At 41.6% G+C, this 21,914-nt stretch overlaps 1 protein-coding gene across 22 annotated transcripts in view; it reads right to left on the bottom strand.

Annotated features, from left to right (window-relative positions):
* The window catches only part of LOC131693700 (glucose transporter type 1), a 704,006-nt gene that overhangs the window by 188,171 nt on the left and 493,921 nt on the right, over positions 1-21,914 (bottom strand). For 21 of the 22 annotated variants that reach the window (XR_009306301.1, XR_009306302.1, XM_058981755.1 and 18 more), the window contains 2 exons: positions 19,302-19,439; positions 18,601-18,857 (listed from right to left, as the gene is read on the bottom strand). Coding sequence is in view for 20 of the 22 variants with exons in the window: in XM_058981755.1 (XP_058837738.1) it covers positions 18,601-18,857; positions 19,302-19,439 (395 nt within the window). In the remaining 2 variants the exon portion in view is untranslated. The remainder of the gene's footprint in view (positions 1-18,600; positions 18,858-19,301; positions 19,440-21,914) is intronic. The other variant, XM_058981772.1, reaches the window with a different exon arrangement.

The raw sequence follows: 21,914 nt of genomic DNA, 5'->3' as shown, positions 1-21,914 counted from the left end.
CATTTGGTCAATATTTTGGGCAAGATAAAGCAATCCTAATATATATATATATATATATATATATATATATATATATATATATATATATATATATATATATATATATATATATATATATATATATATATATATATATATATATATATATATATATATATATATATATATATATATATATATATATATATATATATATATATATATATATATATATATATATATATATATATATATATATATATATATATATATATATATATATATATATATATATATATATATATATATATATATATATATATATATATATATATATATATATATATTCATGGGAAATTAAAGCTTGCTATTAACCAATGAAAATAAGCTCGTATTAGTTTGAATCAGATGAAAATTGTGAAAGTTATTCAATTTTTTGTAGAATGGGGATTTTTGAGGTTCTCTGGGTCAACTTATTTAACCGTCTCTATTCTAATTTCTTCTAGGGCTTGTGCCATAATATATGAGGGATTCTCTGTCAGAAATCTGTTAAACAAGTAAATTGAAGAATTTTGAGAGGATTCTATTTGGGGTAATGTTCTAAATCCTTTATTCAAATGACTCAAGACTTCTTATAACAATAATTTCAGGTTCAGTGGAGTAATGTTATAAATTTGGCATTAAAAATACGCGTAATATTTACATGTGTCATACGGAATCGTATATGTACAAAACAACGCTGTAAACTACACGTTCCACAACACACTAGTTTCACGGATGATGATTCCACCTATTTCGTCACGTTTTGTTCTACTAACAATTTATTTTACGTTATTAAAACGTCTTGAAGTTTATAATTTGAAATTATATTGGCTTCACATTGGCTTCCACGATGTACCGATTTTACTGTACTGGTTCACATAACTTCAATATACTGTAATATATTCCGTAAAACATCTAAGTGCAATTACAAAATATTCTACGTTATTCAAATCATTCTGAAGTTTGGTTTTTGAAATTTTAAACCTAAAATAAGTCTTGTACGACGTCCTACATAATATCAAAAAGCGGAGAAGGCCGCCGCGTTTAAAACCTTCCGGAACGACGGGTTACCCGCTAGTTTTCGTCAGTACGCTACGTTAGACAAGCGAATGAAGAGTTTGATGAAAGCCAAGAAACGCGGTTATTGGCGCCGGTTCGTCGACGGATTAACGAGGGAAACATCGATGAGCACTCTTTGGGAAACAGCCCGACGTATGAGAAACCGAAACAGTATTAATAAGAGCGTGGAATATTCAAACCATTGGATATTCGATTTCGCCAAGAAGGTTTGTCCAGATTCCGCTTCCGATCTACCGCGCCGCGTCCCCTCACGATAACGCGAACGAAACACCTTTTTCGATGGTGGAGTTCTCACTTGCTCTCTTGTCGTGTAACAATAAAGCTCCAGGGCCAGACAGAATCAAATTCAACTTGTTGAAGAATCTGCCAGACTCTGCCAAGAGACGCTTGTTGAACTTATTGAATAAGTTTCTTGAGGCTAACATTGTCCCACACGATTGGAGGCAAGCGAAGGTAATCGCCATCCAAAAACCAGGAAAACCAGCCTCCGACCACAATTCGTATCGACCGATCGCAATGCTATCCTGTATCCGGAAGTTCGAGAAAATGATCCTATCCCACCTCGACAATTGGGTCGAAGCAAATGGCTTACTGTCAGATACACAATTTGGCTTTCGCAAAGGCAAAGGGCCGAACGATTGCCTTGCGTTGCTCTCAACCGAAATTCAAATGCCCTATGCTAGCAAAGAGCAGATGGCATCAGTGTTCCTAGATATTAAGGGGGGTTTTGATTCAGTTTCGATCAACATTCTTTCAGAGAAGCTGCACCAGTATGGTCTTTCAGCGACATTAAACAACTTTTTACTAAACCTGTTGTCGGAAAAGCACATGCATTTTTCGCATGGTGACTTATCGACATCACGATTTAGCTACATGGGCCTTCCCCAGGGGTCATGTCTAAGCCCCCTTTTATACAATTTCTATGTCAACGACATTGATGAATGGGAAAATGTACTTTTGCATATAAAATATTTAAAATAATCCATAAAGAATTGTAAAACGATCCATAAAAAAGTGGTCCATGTTCCATAAAACAAAACTGAAAATCCATAAAACAATGTGAATGATCCATAAAAAGGGGTGATTTGATCCATAGATTATGCAAAATTGAACCATAAAATGGTCGCAAAAGAGCACTAAAATAGTAATAAAAGGGCAATTAAAATCAACCAATGCCTCATAAAAATATTGGAAATGTTCCATAAAATGATACATTTTGCGCCATAAATTAACTGACATTGATCCATAGAATATTAACAATGTACAATAAAACGATGGCGTGGTGTTTGTTACGGGACCCAAAGCTGTCGATCTACAAGGACCATTACAGAATACCTTGGACAATTTGTCTGCTTGGGCTATTAAGCTGGGTATCGAATTCTCCACGGAGAAAACTGAGCTAGTTGTATTTTCAAGGAAGCGTGAACCAGCACAACTACAGCTTCTATTAATGGGTCAAACTATCGCTCAGGTCTTCACAGTAAAATATCTAGGGGTCTGGTTCGACTCGAAAGGTACTTGGGGATGCCATATTCGGTATCTGAAACAGAAATACCAGCAAAGGATCAACTTTCTTCGTACAATAACTGGAACGTGGTGGGGTGCCCACCCAGGAGACCTAATTAGGTTGTATCAAACAACGATACTGTCGGTAATGGAATACGGATGTTTCTGCTTTCGCTCCGCCGCGAACATACTTTTCATCAAACTCGAAGAATTCAGTATCGTTGTTTGCGTATCGTCTTAAGGTGCATGCAGTCGACCCATACGATAAGTCTCGAAGTGGTGTCGGGCGTTCTCCCGTTGAAAAATCGATTTTGGGAACTCTCATATCGATTGCTCATTCGATGCGATATCTTGAACCCGGTGGTGATTGAAAATTTCGAAAGGCTTGATGAGCTCAATTCTCAGACCCGTTTTATGTCACTTTACTTTGACTACATGGCGCAAAATAGTATTCCTTCTTCTTACAATCCCAACCGTGTGCATTTCATAAATACTTCTGAATCTACTGTTTTCTTCGACACATCCATGAAAGACGAGATTAGTGGAATTCCGGACCACATACGCCCACAAGTGGTTCCAAACATTTTTTATAATAAATTCCGAGAAGTCGACTGTTCTAAGATGTTTTATACTGACGGATCAAACCTCGAAGGGTCCACTGGCTTCAGTATTTTCAATCAAAAGTTCACCGCCTCCTACAAACTCAGTGACGGGAGCTACTGAGTGCTTTATCTGACAAATCTTTCCAGATTACCTTGGTGTGGGTCCCTTCTCATTGCTCCATTCCGGGCAATGAGAAGGCGGATTCCTTAGCTAAGGTGGTGCCCTAGAAGGTGACGTTTTTGAAAGACCAATTTGCTTCCACGAATTTTTCAGTTGGCTAAATTCGATAGTCCCTAAGGTATCGACGAAACCTTGGTTCAAGGGGATGGATGTGGGTCGTGACTTAATTCGTGTGATGTCCCGACTCATGGCAAACTATTATACGCTGGATGCACATCTCCGGCGTATTGGGCTCGTGGAAACTGGCATCTGCGCTTGTGGCGACGGCTATCACGATATCGAGCACATTGTCTGGGCATGCTCCGAGTACAGTTTCGCCAGGTCTCGGCTTATGGACACCCTCCGAACCCGAGGAAGACCACCCAACGTCCCGGTTCGAGATGTGCTGGCAAGCCGCGATGTCCTCTATATGTCGCTTATATACATATTCGTAAAAACCAATAATATAAAAATTTAACTGCCCCTTCTTATTTCCTATCATTGTCTTCCACCTGTACCATACACCCACGAAGTTTTGATGGGACTCCAAGGCGACACAAAAAATCTCTGTCGAATGAGCCAAAAAACACGGGACCTACAGTAAGAAACTCACATGCGCAGCTCGAAATGTAGCCGATCTGCATCTGAGCCGTCTGGAGGAAGAACACCCGGACTCCCTGTACATAATTCTTCTTGATGAAGGCCCTCCGAGTCTACATCCAATGCCGTTAATCTCCCGATGCCTGCAACTGAAAGACAATAACTTTCTTCCCTGCCATCTTTGTTCACCCTCCCTTCCCTGACTCTTATACTCAGAAGTATCACCCCTTACCCCCCCCCACTATGTCTCTTCTAGTTCTAATTATAATATTATATAATCTCATTGAAAATGCCCAACTCTACTACCACAAAAAATAACTCTAAATAATCTCCCCGAATCTTTACAAAATTAAATCACGCTCTCTAGTTATTCCTAGTTTTAAGATAGTTATAAAAATTGTCCCCCTTTGTTAAAAATTATTTGCTTCAATAATCTTCCTGCTAAAAATGTCAAACCATATTGCCATAGAAACTAAATGACCCCCTAATCTTACGAAAATTATATTACCCCCTTGTGTATATGTATAGCTATAAATTAGCCTTAGTTTGATTTCAAAAATCAATATGTAATCCCCTAGTTTTAAGTAATTTGAAATGTAAAACAAACCAAGATTGGCACCTTTAAGCTAACGCAAACCTGCCTTATCAAATATACAAATTGAATAAAAAAAATAATTTCAAAAAACACGAACTGCTAGATGTTCTAGGAAGGAAAACAAATTAAAAGTTTTACAAATTATTAATTTTATAATACTTGACGTATGTAGTATGTATCACATATATCTACGGATTATTGTATTAACATTGTACAAAACACAGTTGGGCAGCTAGCGTTTCACAATACGAATTGTATGACGTGTTAGGGTTCAGTTTACAACGAATTTTGCATCATAAGTGTTATTTTACGTAATATACTTGTAAATATTCCACGCAGTATTGAATACCAATAATTCGATGATTTATAATTTCATTGAGCCTGAAATTATTGTTATCAGAAGTCTTGAATCATTTGGATAAACGAATTCGAATATTACCACACATTAAATTCTCTCAAAATTCTTCCATTTACTTGTTTAACAGAATTCTGACAGAGAGTCCCTTATATATTATGAAAGAGCCCGAGAAAAAATTGACGGTTCTTTAAGTTGACGCGGAGAAACACAAAAAATCCCCATTTTACAAAAAATTGAATAACTTTCGCAGTTTTCATCGGATTCAAACTAACGCTTATTTTCATTGATTATTAGCAGGTTTTAAGTTTCCATAAAAATATTTTTTAAGGATTGCTTTATCTAGCCAAAAATCTTGACTGAACGCTCATTTTTCTTTAAAAAGCGAGTAAAAATTTAGAAAAAGTTCAATAAACTCGTAAATAACGTCAGAACTAGTAGTCGCACTAAAACAAAATGTTCTAACGACCGAATGAACATTCTATTACCTTTAATTAAACATAATATTTCATATCGATGCACTACAACCGAACGTATTTGGATTTTACTGAATGCATCTTTTATTTTAAAGCTAAAATTCGTTTTATTACTGTAGCTCGAAAATTGTTCTACTGTAAAGTTTTTGGACCTAATTTTCGGATTCAGCACACAATTTTACATCAGGAATGGTGTTAGAATAATGAAGTTCAGATTTTTATTTTTATTTTGTAAACTAGTGTTATTTAAACACGAATGATCCTAATGATCACCAAAAATCCTTCCTAACTGAGGCTCTGATCTGCCAAGCTAAGGCCAAGCTTGCAAATTGTTTCATTTAAATAGAATATATCAAAGCATGATGCATTAGAACTGGTAATAGTTGCAGGACGCCAGATCAAAAAAATAGAAGTTGAACCGTTTCTGTGCATCTACCAATCGCTTGCTAAATCAGAAAATTTTGACATTCTTTTCGTTTGAACATTTTATGAATATGGATTGTACCCATTTCGATTTAGGGTCTTCTAAATCTTTTTAACGTGTAGCTGAGAACACCTCGCGTGTTCCAGCACCGTCAAGGATTGTCATATTCGGTTAGCTCATAAATACTGTGAACTCTAGAATATCCATTTTTGTAACGAAAGTAAATTTTAACTTGCAAATAAATAATAAAAATCTAATTCAACATTAATAATTCGTTGTGTACTATAGTCTTTCTTGTGGCAAAGAACATGTTTGTTCCAAGGCAATTGTCGTAAAGTATATTGTATGAATCTGCGCTGGACAGCTACAATTCTTTGGCTCCACGTTGCATGGCACAGGCACCAGATGAAGTTTACAAATTTCGGCTGTGAGCACACCAGTGATCAATATAATTCTTTGAAATACTAAAGATCCCCGAGTTCATTGGAAATTTGAACATAAAACGCAGTAGATGATTTGCTTCATCAATGATCGCTATGAAGTGATAGGTGGACCCAGAGCCGTAGCGTGTTCTTATGGCGCCCTTGGCGGAGTATCCGTTTTGCGCCACATTGATGTTTACTTTGGCTTTCTTTTTCAGTTAGACTTTCGAACAACAGTTAGGTGTGTACAAGGAAATGGTACACTTATGAACACTTGATATATGACTTATCTTCACTAAGTTGATAAAGCAGTTCCAGGTTTCATCCCTCTCCTAAGGCGGCATTTATCAACGTTAGCAACAGTGTTAGCGAATATGCCCCGATGGTGGTTTACAGAATAAACAATTTTTCAGAAACAAGTCAACACCACAGAAGTTGTATAACATTCCGCTGATACAACATATGAGCAGGGCATTCACTTTGACGAGTTTTATTCGTGAATAAGAAGGTACAAACTGGGTCGGTAAAGGCTGGGTAATGCGTAAGACAGAGCCTCTTCCCAGCAACTCCTATCCCTACCTCCCCGTGGTACTGGCCGGGAACTACGAGCAACCTTAGGGAAGATCGGGTAACCAACCCTAGTAGGAACTTTGGTCGTGGGCTGACAGGGAAGGGGGGTTTGCTGCAGCAAGCCTGAGCACCTGAGCGTCTTATCTCCAGGTGGAACGGCTCAAAACAGCGTCTGTTCCCCATGTTAGGGGCGGCTGATCATCGTCCGGGTGCCAGTGAAGGACTCTAAGCTCAACTGTCAATTATGGTCCTCCGGAAAATTAGGGGGTTGGTGTCTGGCCCAGCGAGCCAGCCGTAAAAAAAACCAATTGCAGCGAAAAGTCAACAAGATAAGAATGCGAACCGATACCAATGGCGACGACCACTGTGACGAAAAGGGACTAGCGATTGGAAGCTCGGAAGTGGAACTGCAGATCTCTCAACTCCATCGGGAGCACCCGCGTACTCGCCGATGTTCTCGAGGACCGCGTGTTCGGAATCGTAGTGCTGCAGGAGGTGTGTTGGACAGGATCCATGATGCGAACGTTTAGAGGTGATCATATCATCTACCAGAGCTGCGGCAACACACATGAGCTAGGGACAGCTTTTATTGTGATGGGCGCTATGCAAAGGCGCGTGATCGGTTGGTGGCCGATCGACGAAAGAATGTGCAGGTTGATAATCAAGGGCCGTTTCTACAATATCAGCATAATAAACGTGCACAGCCCTCACTCAGGAAGCTCCGATGATTACATAGACGGTTTATTCGCGCAGCTCGAACGAGAATACGACTGCTGCCCAAGCCACGACGTCAAGATCATCATTGGGGACTTAAACGCTCTGGTAGGCCAGGAGGAGGAATTCAGACCGACGATTGGAAAGTTCAGCGCTCACCAGTTGACAGATGAGAACGGGCTTCGACTCATTGATTTCGCCGCCTCCAAGAACATGGCCATTCGTAGCACCTTCTTCCAGCACAGCCTCCCTTATCGTTACACCTGGAGATCACCGCTATAGACGGAATCACAAATTGACCACGTCCTGATCGATTCTCCGACATTATCGACGTCACGACCTATCGTGGCGCTAACATCTACTCTGACCACTACCTGGTGATGGTTGAATTGCGTCCAAAACGTCGTCATTAATCATGTACTGTACCGACGGCCGCCTCGGTACGATCTGGAGCGACTGAAGCAACCAGATGTCGCCACTGCATACGCGCAGCACCTCGAGGCAGCATTGCCGGACGAGGGAGAGCTCGACGTGGCCCCTCTAGAGGACTGCTGGAGAACAGTAAATGCAGCCATCAACAACGTAACTGAGGACATTGTCGGGTACGAGGAACGGAGACGACGGAACGATTGGTTCGACGAGGATTGCAGAGCGATTTTGGAGGAGAAGAATGCAGTGCAAGCGGTCACGCTGCAGCATGGAACCCGACAGAATGTGGAACGATACAAAGAGAAGTGAAGGCAGCAGACACGCCTCTTCCGGGAGAAAAAACACCGCCTGGAAAAGCGGAGTGCGAGAAAATGGAACTGCTGTGCCGTTCTCAAGATACACGGAAGTTCAACCAGAAGCTCAACGTATCCCGTAAAGGCTTCGTGCCGCAAGCCGAAATATGTAGGGATAAGGACAGGAGCCTGCTGACAGAAAACCGTGAGGTGATCGAAAGGTGGAAGCAGCACTTCGACGAGCACCTGAACGGCGAGGAAAATGTAGGTACAGATGACCAAGGCAACGGAGGATTTGACTACGTCAGTGCAATTGAGGACGGGAATGAACCAACATTGAGGGAAGTTAAGGATGCCATCCAACAGCTCAAGAACAACAAAGCAGCTGGCAAAGATGGTATCGCAGCAGAACTCATTAAGTTGGGCCCGGGAAAATTGGCCACTTGTCTGCACCGGTTAGTAGTCAGGATCTGGGAAACCGAACAGCTACCGGAGGAGTGGAAAAAGGGGTGATCTGCCCCATTCACAAGAAAGGCGACCATTTGGAGTGTTTGGAGTGTGAGAACTTCCGAGCGATCACCATTTTGAATGCCGCCTACAAAGTGCTATGAAGTTATCAAGCCGGCTTCATCGACAACGGACCAGATCTTCACCGTACGGCAAATCCTCCAGAAATGCCGTGAATACCAGGTCCCAACGCATCACCTGTTCATCGACTTCAAGGCGGCGTACGACAGTATCGACCGCGTAGAGCTATGGAAAATCATGGACGAAAACAGCTTTCCCGGGAAGCTGACTCGACTGATCAAAGCAACGATGGACGGTGTACAAAACAGCGTAAGGATTTCGAGTGAACTTTCCAGTCGATTCGAATCTCGACGGGGACTGAGACAAGGTGATGGATTCTCGGGTCTACTATTCAACATTGCTCTGGAAGGTGTGATGCGACGAGCCGGGCCGGCCAATTTGTATGCTTCGCGGACGACATGGACATTATCGCCCGAACATTTGGAACGGTGGCAGACCTGCACATCCGCCTGAAATGCGAAGCAGCGTAGGTCGGACAGGTGGTAAATGTGTCCAAAACAAAGTATATGCTGGTAGGCGGAACCGAAAACGACAGAATCCGGCTAGGAAACAGTGTTACGATCGACGGGGATACCTTCGAGGTAGTGGATGATTTTGTCTACCTAGGATCCTTATTAACGGCTGACAATAACGTGAGCCGTGAAATCCGAAGACGCATCATCAGCGGAAGTCGGACCTACTATGGGCTCCAGAAAAAAAACTGCGGTCAAGAAAAATTCACCTCCGCACCATATGCACCATGTACAAAACGCTTGCAAAACCGGTGGTTCTCTACGGGCACGAGACTTGGACCATGCTCGAGGAGGACCTGCAAGCGCTAGGAGTTTTCGAGCGACGGGTGCTAAGGACGATCTTCGGCGGTGTGCAGGAGAACGGTGAGGCGGCGACGAAGGATTAACCACGAGCTCGCTGCACTCTATGGCGAACCCAGTATCCAAAAGGTGGCCAAAGCTGGAAGGATATGGTGGGCAGGGCATGTTGCAAGAATGCCGGACAACAATCCTGCAAAAATGGTGTTCGCTAATGATCCGGTTGGTACAAGAAGGCGAGGAGCGCAGAGAGCACGATGGGCGGACTAGGTGGAACGTGATTTGGCGAGTGTTGGGCGTAACCGACGTTGGAGAGCTGCAGCTACAAATCGTGTATTGTGGAGGCAAATTGTTTTTTTTTTTTATTCATTTCGTTTATTTGATAGGCACAAATGCGTTAGCTTGGCGGTGCCAAATTCTTTTGTTTTTACATTTTGTATACTTTAAAACTAGGAGGTTACAATGTTGAAATATTTTTTTAAAAAAGAAAAATTTTACAGCTATCTTAAGACTAGAAATAAGATTCTATATACAAGAGAGGGGGCGAAAGATTATTTTATGAAAAAATTTTAAAACAAGGAATTCAATAGTAATAATTTTTAGGAAATATTTACAGTTATCTTAAAACTATCAATATAGTTTGGTACACAAAAGGGGGAACAAATATTTATGAGAAAATTCGCAGGTGTTTTAAGACTAGGGATACAATTCTATTTACAAGATGGGGGACAATAGTTTTAACAAAGAGGTAAAATTACAACTATCTTAAAACTAGGAATACAGAATACAAATTTGAACTTTTTTAGCGGAGACTAATGCTTGGTCAAGATATTCAGAGGGGGGCTGTAGAAGCAGTTGTATCAAGGACAGGGGAGAGAAAGCGTAGATGGTGACCGGGAGAGAAGAGCAAAACTTGCAACTTTCGCTCAAACGGGAGATCAGCGAAAGATTACCGCCTCAGTCTAGTAGGTCGGATTGGCGGATGGTATTCTTCGGACCCGCGGGGAATCCTTCAAAAGTCATCGGACCTTGAGTCGCTCTCGCTTCAGTTTCCGTAGTGGTAAGTGCGACGGCGGTTACATAGTTGCAGTCTGGAGCTGATCGGTCCCACAAGGCAAGAGAAAGCTTCTAAAACGAGAAATAAAAAGAGAGGGGCTAAATTGGGATATTTGTCGTTTTTATGAAAGTATAAATAAGGGACATATAGGGGAAATCACGATTTGCCAGTATATCTCGGACTGGGACATTGGGTGGTCTACCTCGGGCCCGAAGGGAATCCTTTAACTGAGACCTGGCGTCCAAGTACCCGGCGCATACCCAGACAACGTGCTCGATGTCGTGATAGCCCTCGTCACAAGCGCACAGACTACTCTCCGCAAGCCCAATACGCCGCAGATGCGCATCCAAGGTGTAGTGGTTGGACATAAGTCGGGACATTACACGAATAAAATCCCGACCCACATCCATCCCCCTGAACCAAGGCTTCGTTGATACCTTTGGGATAATGGAATGTAGCCATCGTCCAAGTTCACCATTGCTCCACGAGGTTTGCCAACTGTTGAGTGTCCTCTGACGACAAATACTAAAAAATTCGTTGAAGCAGATTGGTCTTTCGTATATGTCACCATTTAATGCGCCCACCTTTGCTAATGAGTCGGCCTTTTCATTGCCCGGGATAGAGCAATGAGAGGGGACCCAAACAAAGGTAATTTGATAAGATTTTTCAGATAACGTACACAAGGACTCCCGTATCTTCCCCAGGAAATATGGGAATTGCTTTTTGGGCTTCATCGCACGAAGAGCCTCGATGGAGCTGAGGCTGTCCGAAATGATGAAGTAGTGATCTGTGGGCAGAGTGTCGATGATCCCAAGGGTGTACTGAATTGCAGCTAACTCTGCGACGTAAACTGAAGCGGGATCGTTGAGCTTGAATGAAGCGGTGATAGTATTGTTGAAGATACCGAAGCCAGTGGACCCATCGAGATTTGATCCGTCAGTGTAGAACATTTTGTCACAGTCGACTTCTCGGAATTTATTATAAAATATATTGGGGATCACTTGCGGGCGTATATGGTCCGGAATTCCACGAATCTCTTCCTTCATGGATGTGTCGAAGAATACAGTAGAATCAGAAGTGTCTAGGAAACGAACACGGCTGGGAGTATATGAAGAAGGATTAATGCTCTGTGCCATGTAGTCGAAGTACAAGGCCATAAATCGGGTTTGAGAATTAAGATCGACGAGCCTCTCGAAGTTTTCAATCACCAACGGGTTCAGAATGTCGCATCGGATGAGCAATCGATATGAGAGTTCCCAAAATCGATTTTTTAGCGGAAGAACGCCCGCCAGCACTTCGAGACTCATCGTATGGGTCGAGTGCATGCAACCCAAGGCAATGCGCAAGCAACGATACTGGATTCTCTCCAGTTTGATGAAGTGTATGTTCGCAGCGGAGCGGAAACAGAAACACCCGTACTCCATCACCGACAATATCGTTGTTTGGTACAACCTGATCAGGTCTCCTGGGTGAGCACCCCACCATGTTCCAGTTATTGTTCGGAGAAAATTGATCCTTTGTTGGCATTTCTGTTTCAGATACCTAATGTGACATCCCCAGGTACCTTTAGATTCGAACCAGACCCCGAGATATTTAAATGTGAAAACCTGGTTGATCGTTGCACCCATTAATAGAAGCTGGAGTTGCGCCGGCTCACGCTTCCTAGAAAAAACAACCAACTCAGTTTTCTCCGTGGAGAACTCAATACCCAGCTGAAGAGCCCAAGCAGACAAATTGTCCAAGGTATTTTGTAATGGTCCTTGCAAATCGGCAGCTTTGGGCCCTGTAACAGAGACCACGCCGTCGTCTGCAAGTTGCCTTAGCGTGCATGAATTGGCAAGACAATCGTCAATGTCATTCACGTAGAAATTGTAGAGCAGGGGACTTAGACATGAGCCCTGGGGAAGACCCATGTAGCTAAATCGCGATGTTGTTAAATCGCCATGCGAAAAGTGCATGTGCTTTTCAGACAACAGGTTTAGCAAAAAGTTATTTAAAATTGGCGAAAGACCATGCTGGTGCAGCTTCTCTGACAGAATGTTGATAGAAACTGAGTCAAAAGCCCCCTTAATATCCAAGAAGACTGATGCCATCTGCTCTTTGTTAGCATAGGCCATTTGGATTTCTGTAGAAAGCAACGCAAGGCAATCGTTCGTCCCTTTGCCTTTGCGGAAGCCAAATTGTGTATCTGACAGTAAGCCATTTGCTTCAACCCAATTGTCGAGGCGAAACAAGATCATTTTCTCGAACAACTTCCGAATACAGGACAGCATTGCAATCGGCCGATATGAGTTGTGGTCGGAGGCTGGTTTTCCTGGTTTTTGGATGGCGATGACCTTCACTTGCCTCCAGTCATCAGGGACAATGTTACCCTCAAGAAACTTGTTAAATAAATTCAACAAGCGCCTTTTTGCAGTGTCAGGTAGATTCTTCAGCAAGTTGAATTTGATTCTGTCTAACCCTGGGGCGTTATTGTTGCATGATAAGAGAGCAAGTGAGAACTCCACCATCGAAAACGGTGTTTCGTTCGCGGTATCGTGAGGAGACGCGGCGCGGTACGTTTTCTGTACCGGGACAGAGTCCGGACAGATCTTCTTGGCGAAAGCAAATATCCAACGGTTTGAATATTCCTCGTTCTCGTTGGTACTATTACGGTTACGCATACGTCGAGCCGTACCCCAAAGAGTGCTCATCGCTGTTTCTCTCGTTAACCCGTCGACGAACCGGCGCCAATAACTACGTTTTTTGGCTTTCATTAGACTCTTCATTCGCCTTTCTAACGACGCGTACTGTAGATAGCTAGCGGGTAACCCGTCTTCCCGGAAGGCCTTATATGCAGTGGACTTTTCCGCGTACAGCTCTGAGCACTCTTTATCCCACCACGGGGTGGGAGACCGTCCATGGGTATTCGCGCTGGGTACTGGTTTAGTCTGAGCTTGATTCGCACTGTCGAGAATCAAGCCAGCCAAAAACCTGTACTCTTCCTCCGGAGGAAGTTCTTGGGTGGATTCGATTTTAACGGATATCGCGGTCGCGTAACTCTTCCAATCAATGTTCCGTGTGAGGTCATACGATACATTGATTGTTTCCGATGGTCTTGAACCGTTAGCAATTGAAATCACGATAGGCAAATGGTCGCTACCGTGGGGATCAGGGATCACCTTCCACATGCAATCTAACTGTAGCGAAGTCGAGCATAGAGATAGATCCAACGCGCTTGCGCGTGCTGGTGGTGTAGGAATCCGCGTCATTTCTCCCGTGTTTAAGATGGTCATGTTGAAATTATCGCAAAGATCTTGGATTAATGTTGATCTATTATCATCATGAAGACAGCCCCATACCGTACCGTGCGAGTTAAAGTCTCCCAGAACTAGCCGCGGTGCCGGTAAGGATTCCGTGATATTACAAAGCGTTCGGTGCCCTACCGAGGCTCTAGGAGGAATGTAGATGGAAGCAATGCAAAGGTCTTTACCTTTGATTAAAACTTGACAAGCGACAATTTCAATGCCTGGTGTCGAAGGGAGGTTAATTCGGTTGAAAGAATAGCACCTTTTGATACCCAAAAGTACTCCTCCATAGGGGTTTTCTCGATCCAGACGAATTATATTAAAGTCGTGGAAGTTGAGATTTATATCGGAAGTTAACCAAGTTTCACATAATGCGAAAGCATCACATTTTAAACTATTTAGTAAAAATTTAAAGGAATCGATTTTCGGGAGGATACTTCTGCTGTTCCACTGTAGAACAGTGATCGAATCGGTGACCTCGTTCGATGACTTAGCCATCGAAGGATACGATCGCTGCAAGGAGGGGCCATTTAGTAGTCAACTGCTTCAAAAATGTTTGCACTATAGGGAGAAAACGTATCAGAAGGCTTTTAAGAGGATCAGTAACATTGAAAGCTGTGAAAATTAAGTCCACTATGTCAGAAAATTTCATTAGTCCGCTACTGGACTGAGTATCTGTTTGAAAAAAGGGGACACTTGGGGTTTTTGGTGTCCCTGGAAGTGGTGGGTACTCCTTGTTAGAATTAATATTTCCAAGTCCTGGAGCAAATTGCTTCGGCTTTTGTGCATCACTTCCGTTGGATTTATTGATTGCGGTTGGCGCACTCTGAGTGGACGACACCTTGGCACCCTTACGAGGCAATGTAGGGGAGGCTAGATTTCTCCTCTTCCTGGATTCCCCTGGGTTAACCAATGATGTTCCCTCTTGTGGGTCGTCAGATTCTTGCTCAACGCCAGCCAAAAGAGCAAAGGAATTTTCGGAAGGGACAGATGGCGAAGCATTCTTTAGCATTTCTGCATAAGAGTGCCTCGAGCGATCCTTAAGGGAGCGCTTAATTTTATCCCCGCGCTGCTTGTACGCCGGGCATGACTTAAGAGCATGCGGAGGGCCCCCGCAGTAAATACACTTCTCAGTTTCTCCACCGCAAGCGTCATCCTCATGCTCTCCCTCGCATTTGCCGCACCGTTTTTTATTGCCACAATAAGTGGCTGTGTGGCCCAGTTGCTTGCAATTGCTGCAGTTCATTACCCGCGGTACAAATAGCCGAACAGGTAGGCGAACCTTATCCAGGAGGACATAGTTGGGAAGAGCAGATCCGGAGAAAGTCACCCGAATCGAGTCTGACGGAGAATAAGTTGTCTTATCATCTTCAGTTTTTGCGGAATACAATTGCTTGCATTCCAGAATTTTCACCTTTTGAAGTGAAGGGTCCTTAAAGCAGCCAACCCCGTACTTCAACAGGTCTTCGCACTTTAGACCCGGTTCGGCGACGACCCCATCGATCTCCACAACTCTACAAGGCACATACACTTTGAATTGCCTCGTAAAACGCTCGCTGCGAGCAATCTGGTTTGCCTGGTCGAGGTCATTTACTATAACGCGTATCTTATTAGCTCGAACACGTGTTATCTGAGCCACGGACGGGTAGTTGGCAGTCAGCTCCCGTGAGATTTCTAGAATATTGGGCGATTTCGTGTTGGGCCGGAAATACACCACCCAGGGTCCAGTCGAACTGGCTGGGTATGTTTTAATACGGGGAGGACCGGGGGAATCAGGGGAGGGAGTAATTTCGGGTTTATCCGGTATATCCATGGGAATATCATTCCCATCCAATGTTACTTCGCCCTCGGCCATTTAGGCACGAGGATAACACGTGGTGTAAACGAGAGATGAAACTTATATTCAGGGGAAAGGGCAGAAGTAGAGACCGATCGGGGAAAGGGAAATGAAAGAAAAAAAAATACTTAGCTTATATAGCGGCGATTCCGGCTATTCTGGTATTCACTTCACCAGCCTGGGCACCGGCGAACAAAGACTGCCTCGAACAATGGTTGACCTTCACTGACAATTTATTCTTGTTCACTTTATGCACAGCACCAGAAAACGAACTGCTTCGATCGAGAGCTCGGAGGGTTATGAGGCAAATTGTTGATTTAGTGTTATCATGAAATTGATGTTGAACTAAATAAATGAAGGTTCAAACTGACTTGAAAACGCAGCTTCGCGTTATAACAAATGAGAGCGACTCCTGATTTTCGAAAGAACAATAGATTCGTGAAAAAAGTTGATGCTTGGTGTTTGAAGAAAACGGTCGGAGCATCTATTCAGGAGACTGTAACTATATCAAGATCAGTTTACTAATTAGATTGCCGTCACGACATTGCAGTTATATGCCAGACATTATCTACCCATTATTCTGAACAAGCGACTGAAATAAAGATACGCTTATGATCTGTTTTACACATTCTATTTGCCATTTGCTGCTGTGCATAATCGAACTCTCCTGAAAAAGAACGTAGCTGATGGTAAAACGAATGTCAAACAAGATTCGTCATCGAAGACTCCGACTTCAAACACATTGAACTTAGTCGGACTAATTTTGATTTTCTTTCGGATCAAAAATAGTTGCCTACGATTTTTAAACAACTGACGAGATAAGCTTAGAATTGTCATATAACGTTTAAAACAAGCAAATGGCATTACTGACGACAAGCATTTTATGAAGTACTGATACGTCTATATGCCTGCCCACAAAGTTAAGATCGACGGTGAGATCTCAGATTCGAGTTGGTTATGCGTGGATCTACTGAAGCATGGGGTGGGCTGTTTCAAGCATCCTTGCTCCAATAAGCGAAGATTTTTCATGGCAATAGCACGGGATGTGTCTAAGTTGTATGTTCCTTCAAACTCGTATCGGGTGACCTTTGGTGGGGCAAATATAACAGCTCGAGGAAACTCGGACACAAAACCGAAGCAAACAGCTTCGAGAGGAATTTCCAGCGTTTTGATGAGAAACAAAAATCTCAAATAGGTCTACATTTTACCAGAGATTCAACTTAGTGCAGAACCGATTGGGCTCTGGTCACTTTGTGTTATTGCGCAACTCCTCCCGATACCGAAGAAACTTTAAGTCTCGCGGTACGGCATGAGGTTGTCTTCTCGATGATAAGCGACGTAGCTTACTACACGATCTTCGCTACAGCTTTAAGGAGGTGATCCACTTTACTACTCTTGAATATGGTGTGTCCCATTTATGTTTGTATTAAACTTTGAAGACGAGCGATAAAGTTTGCAAAATAAGCGCAAAGAAATCGTATCACTCTCATTCTGACGTATTTTATAAAGCAGTTCGCAGATCTTGATGCCCCTCTAAGCCTGGCGCCCTTGGCAGAGGCCAATCCGACCAACCGCACGCTACGGGCTTGGGTGGATTTTTCATCAAGCAAGAATAATGACTAAATCTTTCACGCTGGCAATGCGTTGCAACTAAGTTTCAGCAATGCTGTAGTTGATAGAAAACATACTTCTCGTACGATGACAGCTGATAACAAAACATTTCGCAACATTAAAAACCGTCACATTTCTTCCATACTAATTGTAAAAAGTAGAGATACTGTAGCTCACGGAAATCGGCTTCTTTCCTTATAACAGAAAATATATGCTGTATATGGAATGGAAAGTATTACACAAAAGGTTTAATTTCAACATTAAGATGATCGTTTCTCAAAGAGCATTCCTGAATTTCTACACTCAGTACACATTTAGATCAATAATAGAATCGGTGAGCTATGTTTGCGGCGCAGCAACAACAAGGTGGTGGGGCGGAGGCGCACACCTCTACTATTTTTGTTATTATATTTTCCCATTTATTTACATTATTCATTACTAATAAGCGATATTGCTGGACGCCCTATTAAAAATGATTGAAAATCCATTTAAACATCATATTTTTGAATTAAGTTTGGCTTTTTTGTGTTTCGAATTCATCTTGTCAGTAACTAGCACCATCTGGGTGTCTAGTTAGACGATGTATCTAAACTAGTACCCAAATTTTCACTATTTGCTTCCCGGGACATCACTCGAGACATGTGGTTTTAGGCGTTCACATATGTCGTGTGAACTGTTTGGAATTTGTTGTGTCTAACTAGTGCTAATTTAGGTACTAGTTTAGATACATCGTCTAACTAGACACCCAGATGGTGCTAGTTACTGTCGAGATGAATCCGAAACACAAAAAAGCAAAAACTTAATTTATATTAGGTCTTGTGCCCTTAACGCGCAAAACGATTTAGTCCAATTTTATTGCATCATATTTTTGGATCTATTCGAGTTTTTTTTACGAGGTTTGACATTCTCTCAATGCTGCCACAATATATAGTTTGATTCAGTGTACGTAATTTGATTCAAAAATCACAATTTATGTTTTGGATTTTGGCCAGTAATTTGTTCTATTTTCTATTCTGTGCGGCGTGCACTATCGCAACTGCCGAAAGGATAAACAAAAAATCCTACAAATTCTCCCACTATTACTAACGTGATCATAGCATCCGTTACATGGATACCATAATTGAGAAGTCGTCTAGTCACTACACATTGCCTTGCATCACTTACCTTCCGAATCGGTTGGCCATCCATCCACCGCTGAATCCTCCCAGCATACCGCCGATGGCGAATATTGACACTGCCACCGAGTACAGCTGCTGGATGAACTCCTCGCTGATGTCCTCTCCGTACCGGTCCTTGTACACGTCCTTCATGAAGTTTTCAATGTTGACTTCGGGCGCGTTGATGACGCCGGTATTGTAACCGAACTGTAACATCCCGAGGACCGCCGCGAAGATCGCGTACGTCAGGAAGAACGTGAGACCCTGCGAAAGGTAACGAAGAATAAGGTAAAGCATTTACACTCCCAATCGACAGTAATATTAAACAAAATGAAACAACTTTTTCTTTGTTCAAACTAAACCGTTTATTGACAAAACAATAAGCAACTAAAGTATTATCCGCAAAAGCTTCGAATTCAAGCTGAAAATAGAAAAAAACATAAACTACAGAATTACATAAACTTATCAAGCGTAAATCAATATGTACAAACGGTTGGGTAAGCCGAAATGAAAATATTTTCACCCACCCACGGCCATTGGCTTTGGCACCGCTTCCGCTGATGGGCACAATTTGATCATGCACGAAAAAATAGATCCCATAAAAAAAGCGCGCCCGGTGAAAAAATAAAACAAAAATGGAAAATCAGAACCACGTAGATTTTTTTTTGCATATTCCACTTTTGAATAAATATTTCAATTGGTACTGACTTGCTCCAATAGGCGTAGCTTCCGCCGGTGTGTATGCTCCTCCAGCCGATCCACGTACTCCCGCAGTTCTTCGATCTCCTCCTTGACCTGTTGCACGGTATCCAGTTCATGCTTGATTTGTACCATATCACGTTTCACCTGTCGGATGAGGGGAGAGGTAACGAGAAAGAGAGAAAAGAAACGTTCAGCAGTGGATAGTAGTATGATACGATTTGCTTCGAGCGGAGGTTGTGGTATGTGGAACGAAAAAAAAAAATTACCAAACTTTGGTGGTGATTGGCTACCGGCGGGAAAATTGAGTCAGGTATTGGACGATTTTTTTTCTCTATCAGCAAGTTAACGCTTCGACTAATTCGGAACATGCGAAGACTCAATTATTCCGAGTTTTGGGGCTCGAATGAATTAGATTATAAGTTGACGGGTTTCATTTCGATGTAGTACTTGATATTTGTTTTCAAATTTTTTGATTGGAATTCGTTTTGCATTTCTCATATAGAAAGGATTTGTAATCACTCTGGAAATCGACTTTTTAAACGAGGCCCGGAGGGCTTATACCATTCGACTCAATTCGTCGAGTTCGACAAATGTATGTGTGTGCGTTGGTATTTTATAATGTCACTCGTTTTTCTCAGAGATGGAGTGTCAAATTAACGATTTAGCGCTCCCGTAAGCTGCTATTGAATTTTTAATTGATCGGACATCTGGTTCCGGAGTTGCGGGCTGAACAGTGCAGTGCGGTAACACAGCAAATTCTCATATAAACTGCACTGGTGGCTCTAAGGAGGGGCATGCACAGTGGTCGGAAACGCCAAAAACGTGAACTTAATTCACTAGAGGCCAAACCATCGAATATAATCACAGGGTGTCTTTGGAGGAATTGTTCGTATGAATATTCTCCACAATCTGAAAATAATTGAAATTAGGCATGGCTTACTATGATCGAACTAAAAAAAAATAACTTTTTTATACTGACGAGATAGAAAGTTGGTGTCTTCGACAAAGTTTTAGGAATGCTCATAGTCAAGAATTTTGTTGAAGAACTTGAGCTTGTAGGAGTAAAGGTTATCGATTTATAAGACGTTTTCTATGACAACCCCCTTAAATCTAGTTTTTTTAATATAACTTTTTTCATTGTCACTTTTCGTGCAAACTATGTTCTAGACAAATATGTAGGTATCAAAAGTACATAATATTGTCGAAGATTGTACGTAAAAATACTAATTTGTTTCAAAGTTATGGAAGATTTTTACATTTTTTTTACACTAACTTCAACTACGTATAAGAAAGAAAGGTGCAAACCAAAATTCACGAACAGGCACTTTTTTAGCTCTCTAAACTATGCACAATAAAACTAAGAAGGTTTGGTGCGTGGCACTCTAGAACCCTATGAATAGGGTAAGCTTACTTTATCATGTTTTTTTACTTTTTCCATACAAAAATCAGCACAAATTTTTTTTTTTCATTTTTTCGTGAAATTTAATAAATAATGGTATGACATTCTTTTGTAAGCATTAAATTCATTATGATATGTCTATTTGAGTATATATTAGTTTGGAATCTCCAATGATATTAAAAACTTTACATTTTTGTCCCACGTTTATAAAATCTGAAATATTCAGGTATAAGTGAAAATAATACTTGTAATTGAACATTGAACCAAGAATTTCAAAAATTGGGGCAAAAAAACCTAAAAAAATTTTTTTGCTGATTTTTGTATGGAAAAAGTCAAAAAACATGATAAAGTAAGATAATGCTATTCATAGAGTTCTAGAGTGCCACGCACCAAACCTTCTTAGCTTTATTGTGCATAGTTTAGAGAGTTAAAAAAGTGCCTATTCGTGAATTTTGGTTTGCACCTTTTTTTCTTATACGTAATTGAAGTTGGTGTAAAAAAATGTAAAACTCTTCCATAACTTTGAAACAAATGAGTATTTTTACATACAGTCTTCGACAATATTATGTACTTTTGATACCTACATATTTGTCTAAAACATAGTTTGCACGAAAAGTGACAATGAAAAAAGTTATATTAAAAAAACTAGATTTAAGGGGGTTGTCATAGAAAACGTCTTATAAATCGATAACCTTTACTCCTACAAGCTCAAGTTCTTCAACAAAATTCTTCACTATAAGCATTCCTAAAACTTTGTCGAAGACACCAACTTTCTATCTCGTCAGTATAAAAAGTTAATTTTTTTTAGTTCGATCATAGTAAGCCATGCCTAATTTCAATTATTTTCAGATTGTGGAGAATATTCATACGAACAATTCCTCCAAAGACACCCTGTGAATATATTCGATGGTTTGGCCTCTAGTGAATTAAGTTCACGATTTTGGCGCTTCCGACCACTGTGGCATGGGGCCCCTTTTGGACCAGAAGCAGTTTTGGAAAAAAGATATTTACATTTCCCAACTGCCATATGCTAATATTTTAGAAATGATCAACAGGGTGATCATTTGGAAACAAGCGCAATTTCGATTTTTTTGCAATAAACAAATAATGGTTTCTATTAGGTTTGTGGTACCGGTAGTACCGGTATCGAAAATTCGAGGAATACCGACCCATTTCGGGTACCGTAATACCGGTTTCGAGCTCAATATTGCCCATCTACA

This window comes from Topomyia yanbarensis, chromosome 3, assembly GCF_030247195.1.
Source record: "Topomyia yanbarensis strain Yona2022 chromosome 3, ASM3024719v1, whole genome shotgun sequence".
NCBI classification, from domain to species: Eukaryota; Metazoa; Arthropoda; class Insecta; order Diptera; family Culicidae; genus Topomyia; species Topomyia yanbarensis.
The sequence above is the reverse complement of the archived record's forward strand: the minus strand, read 5'-3'. Positions and strand labels throughout refer to the sequence as shown.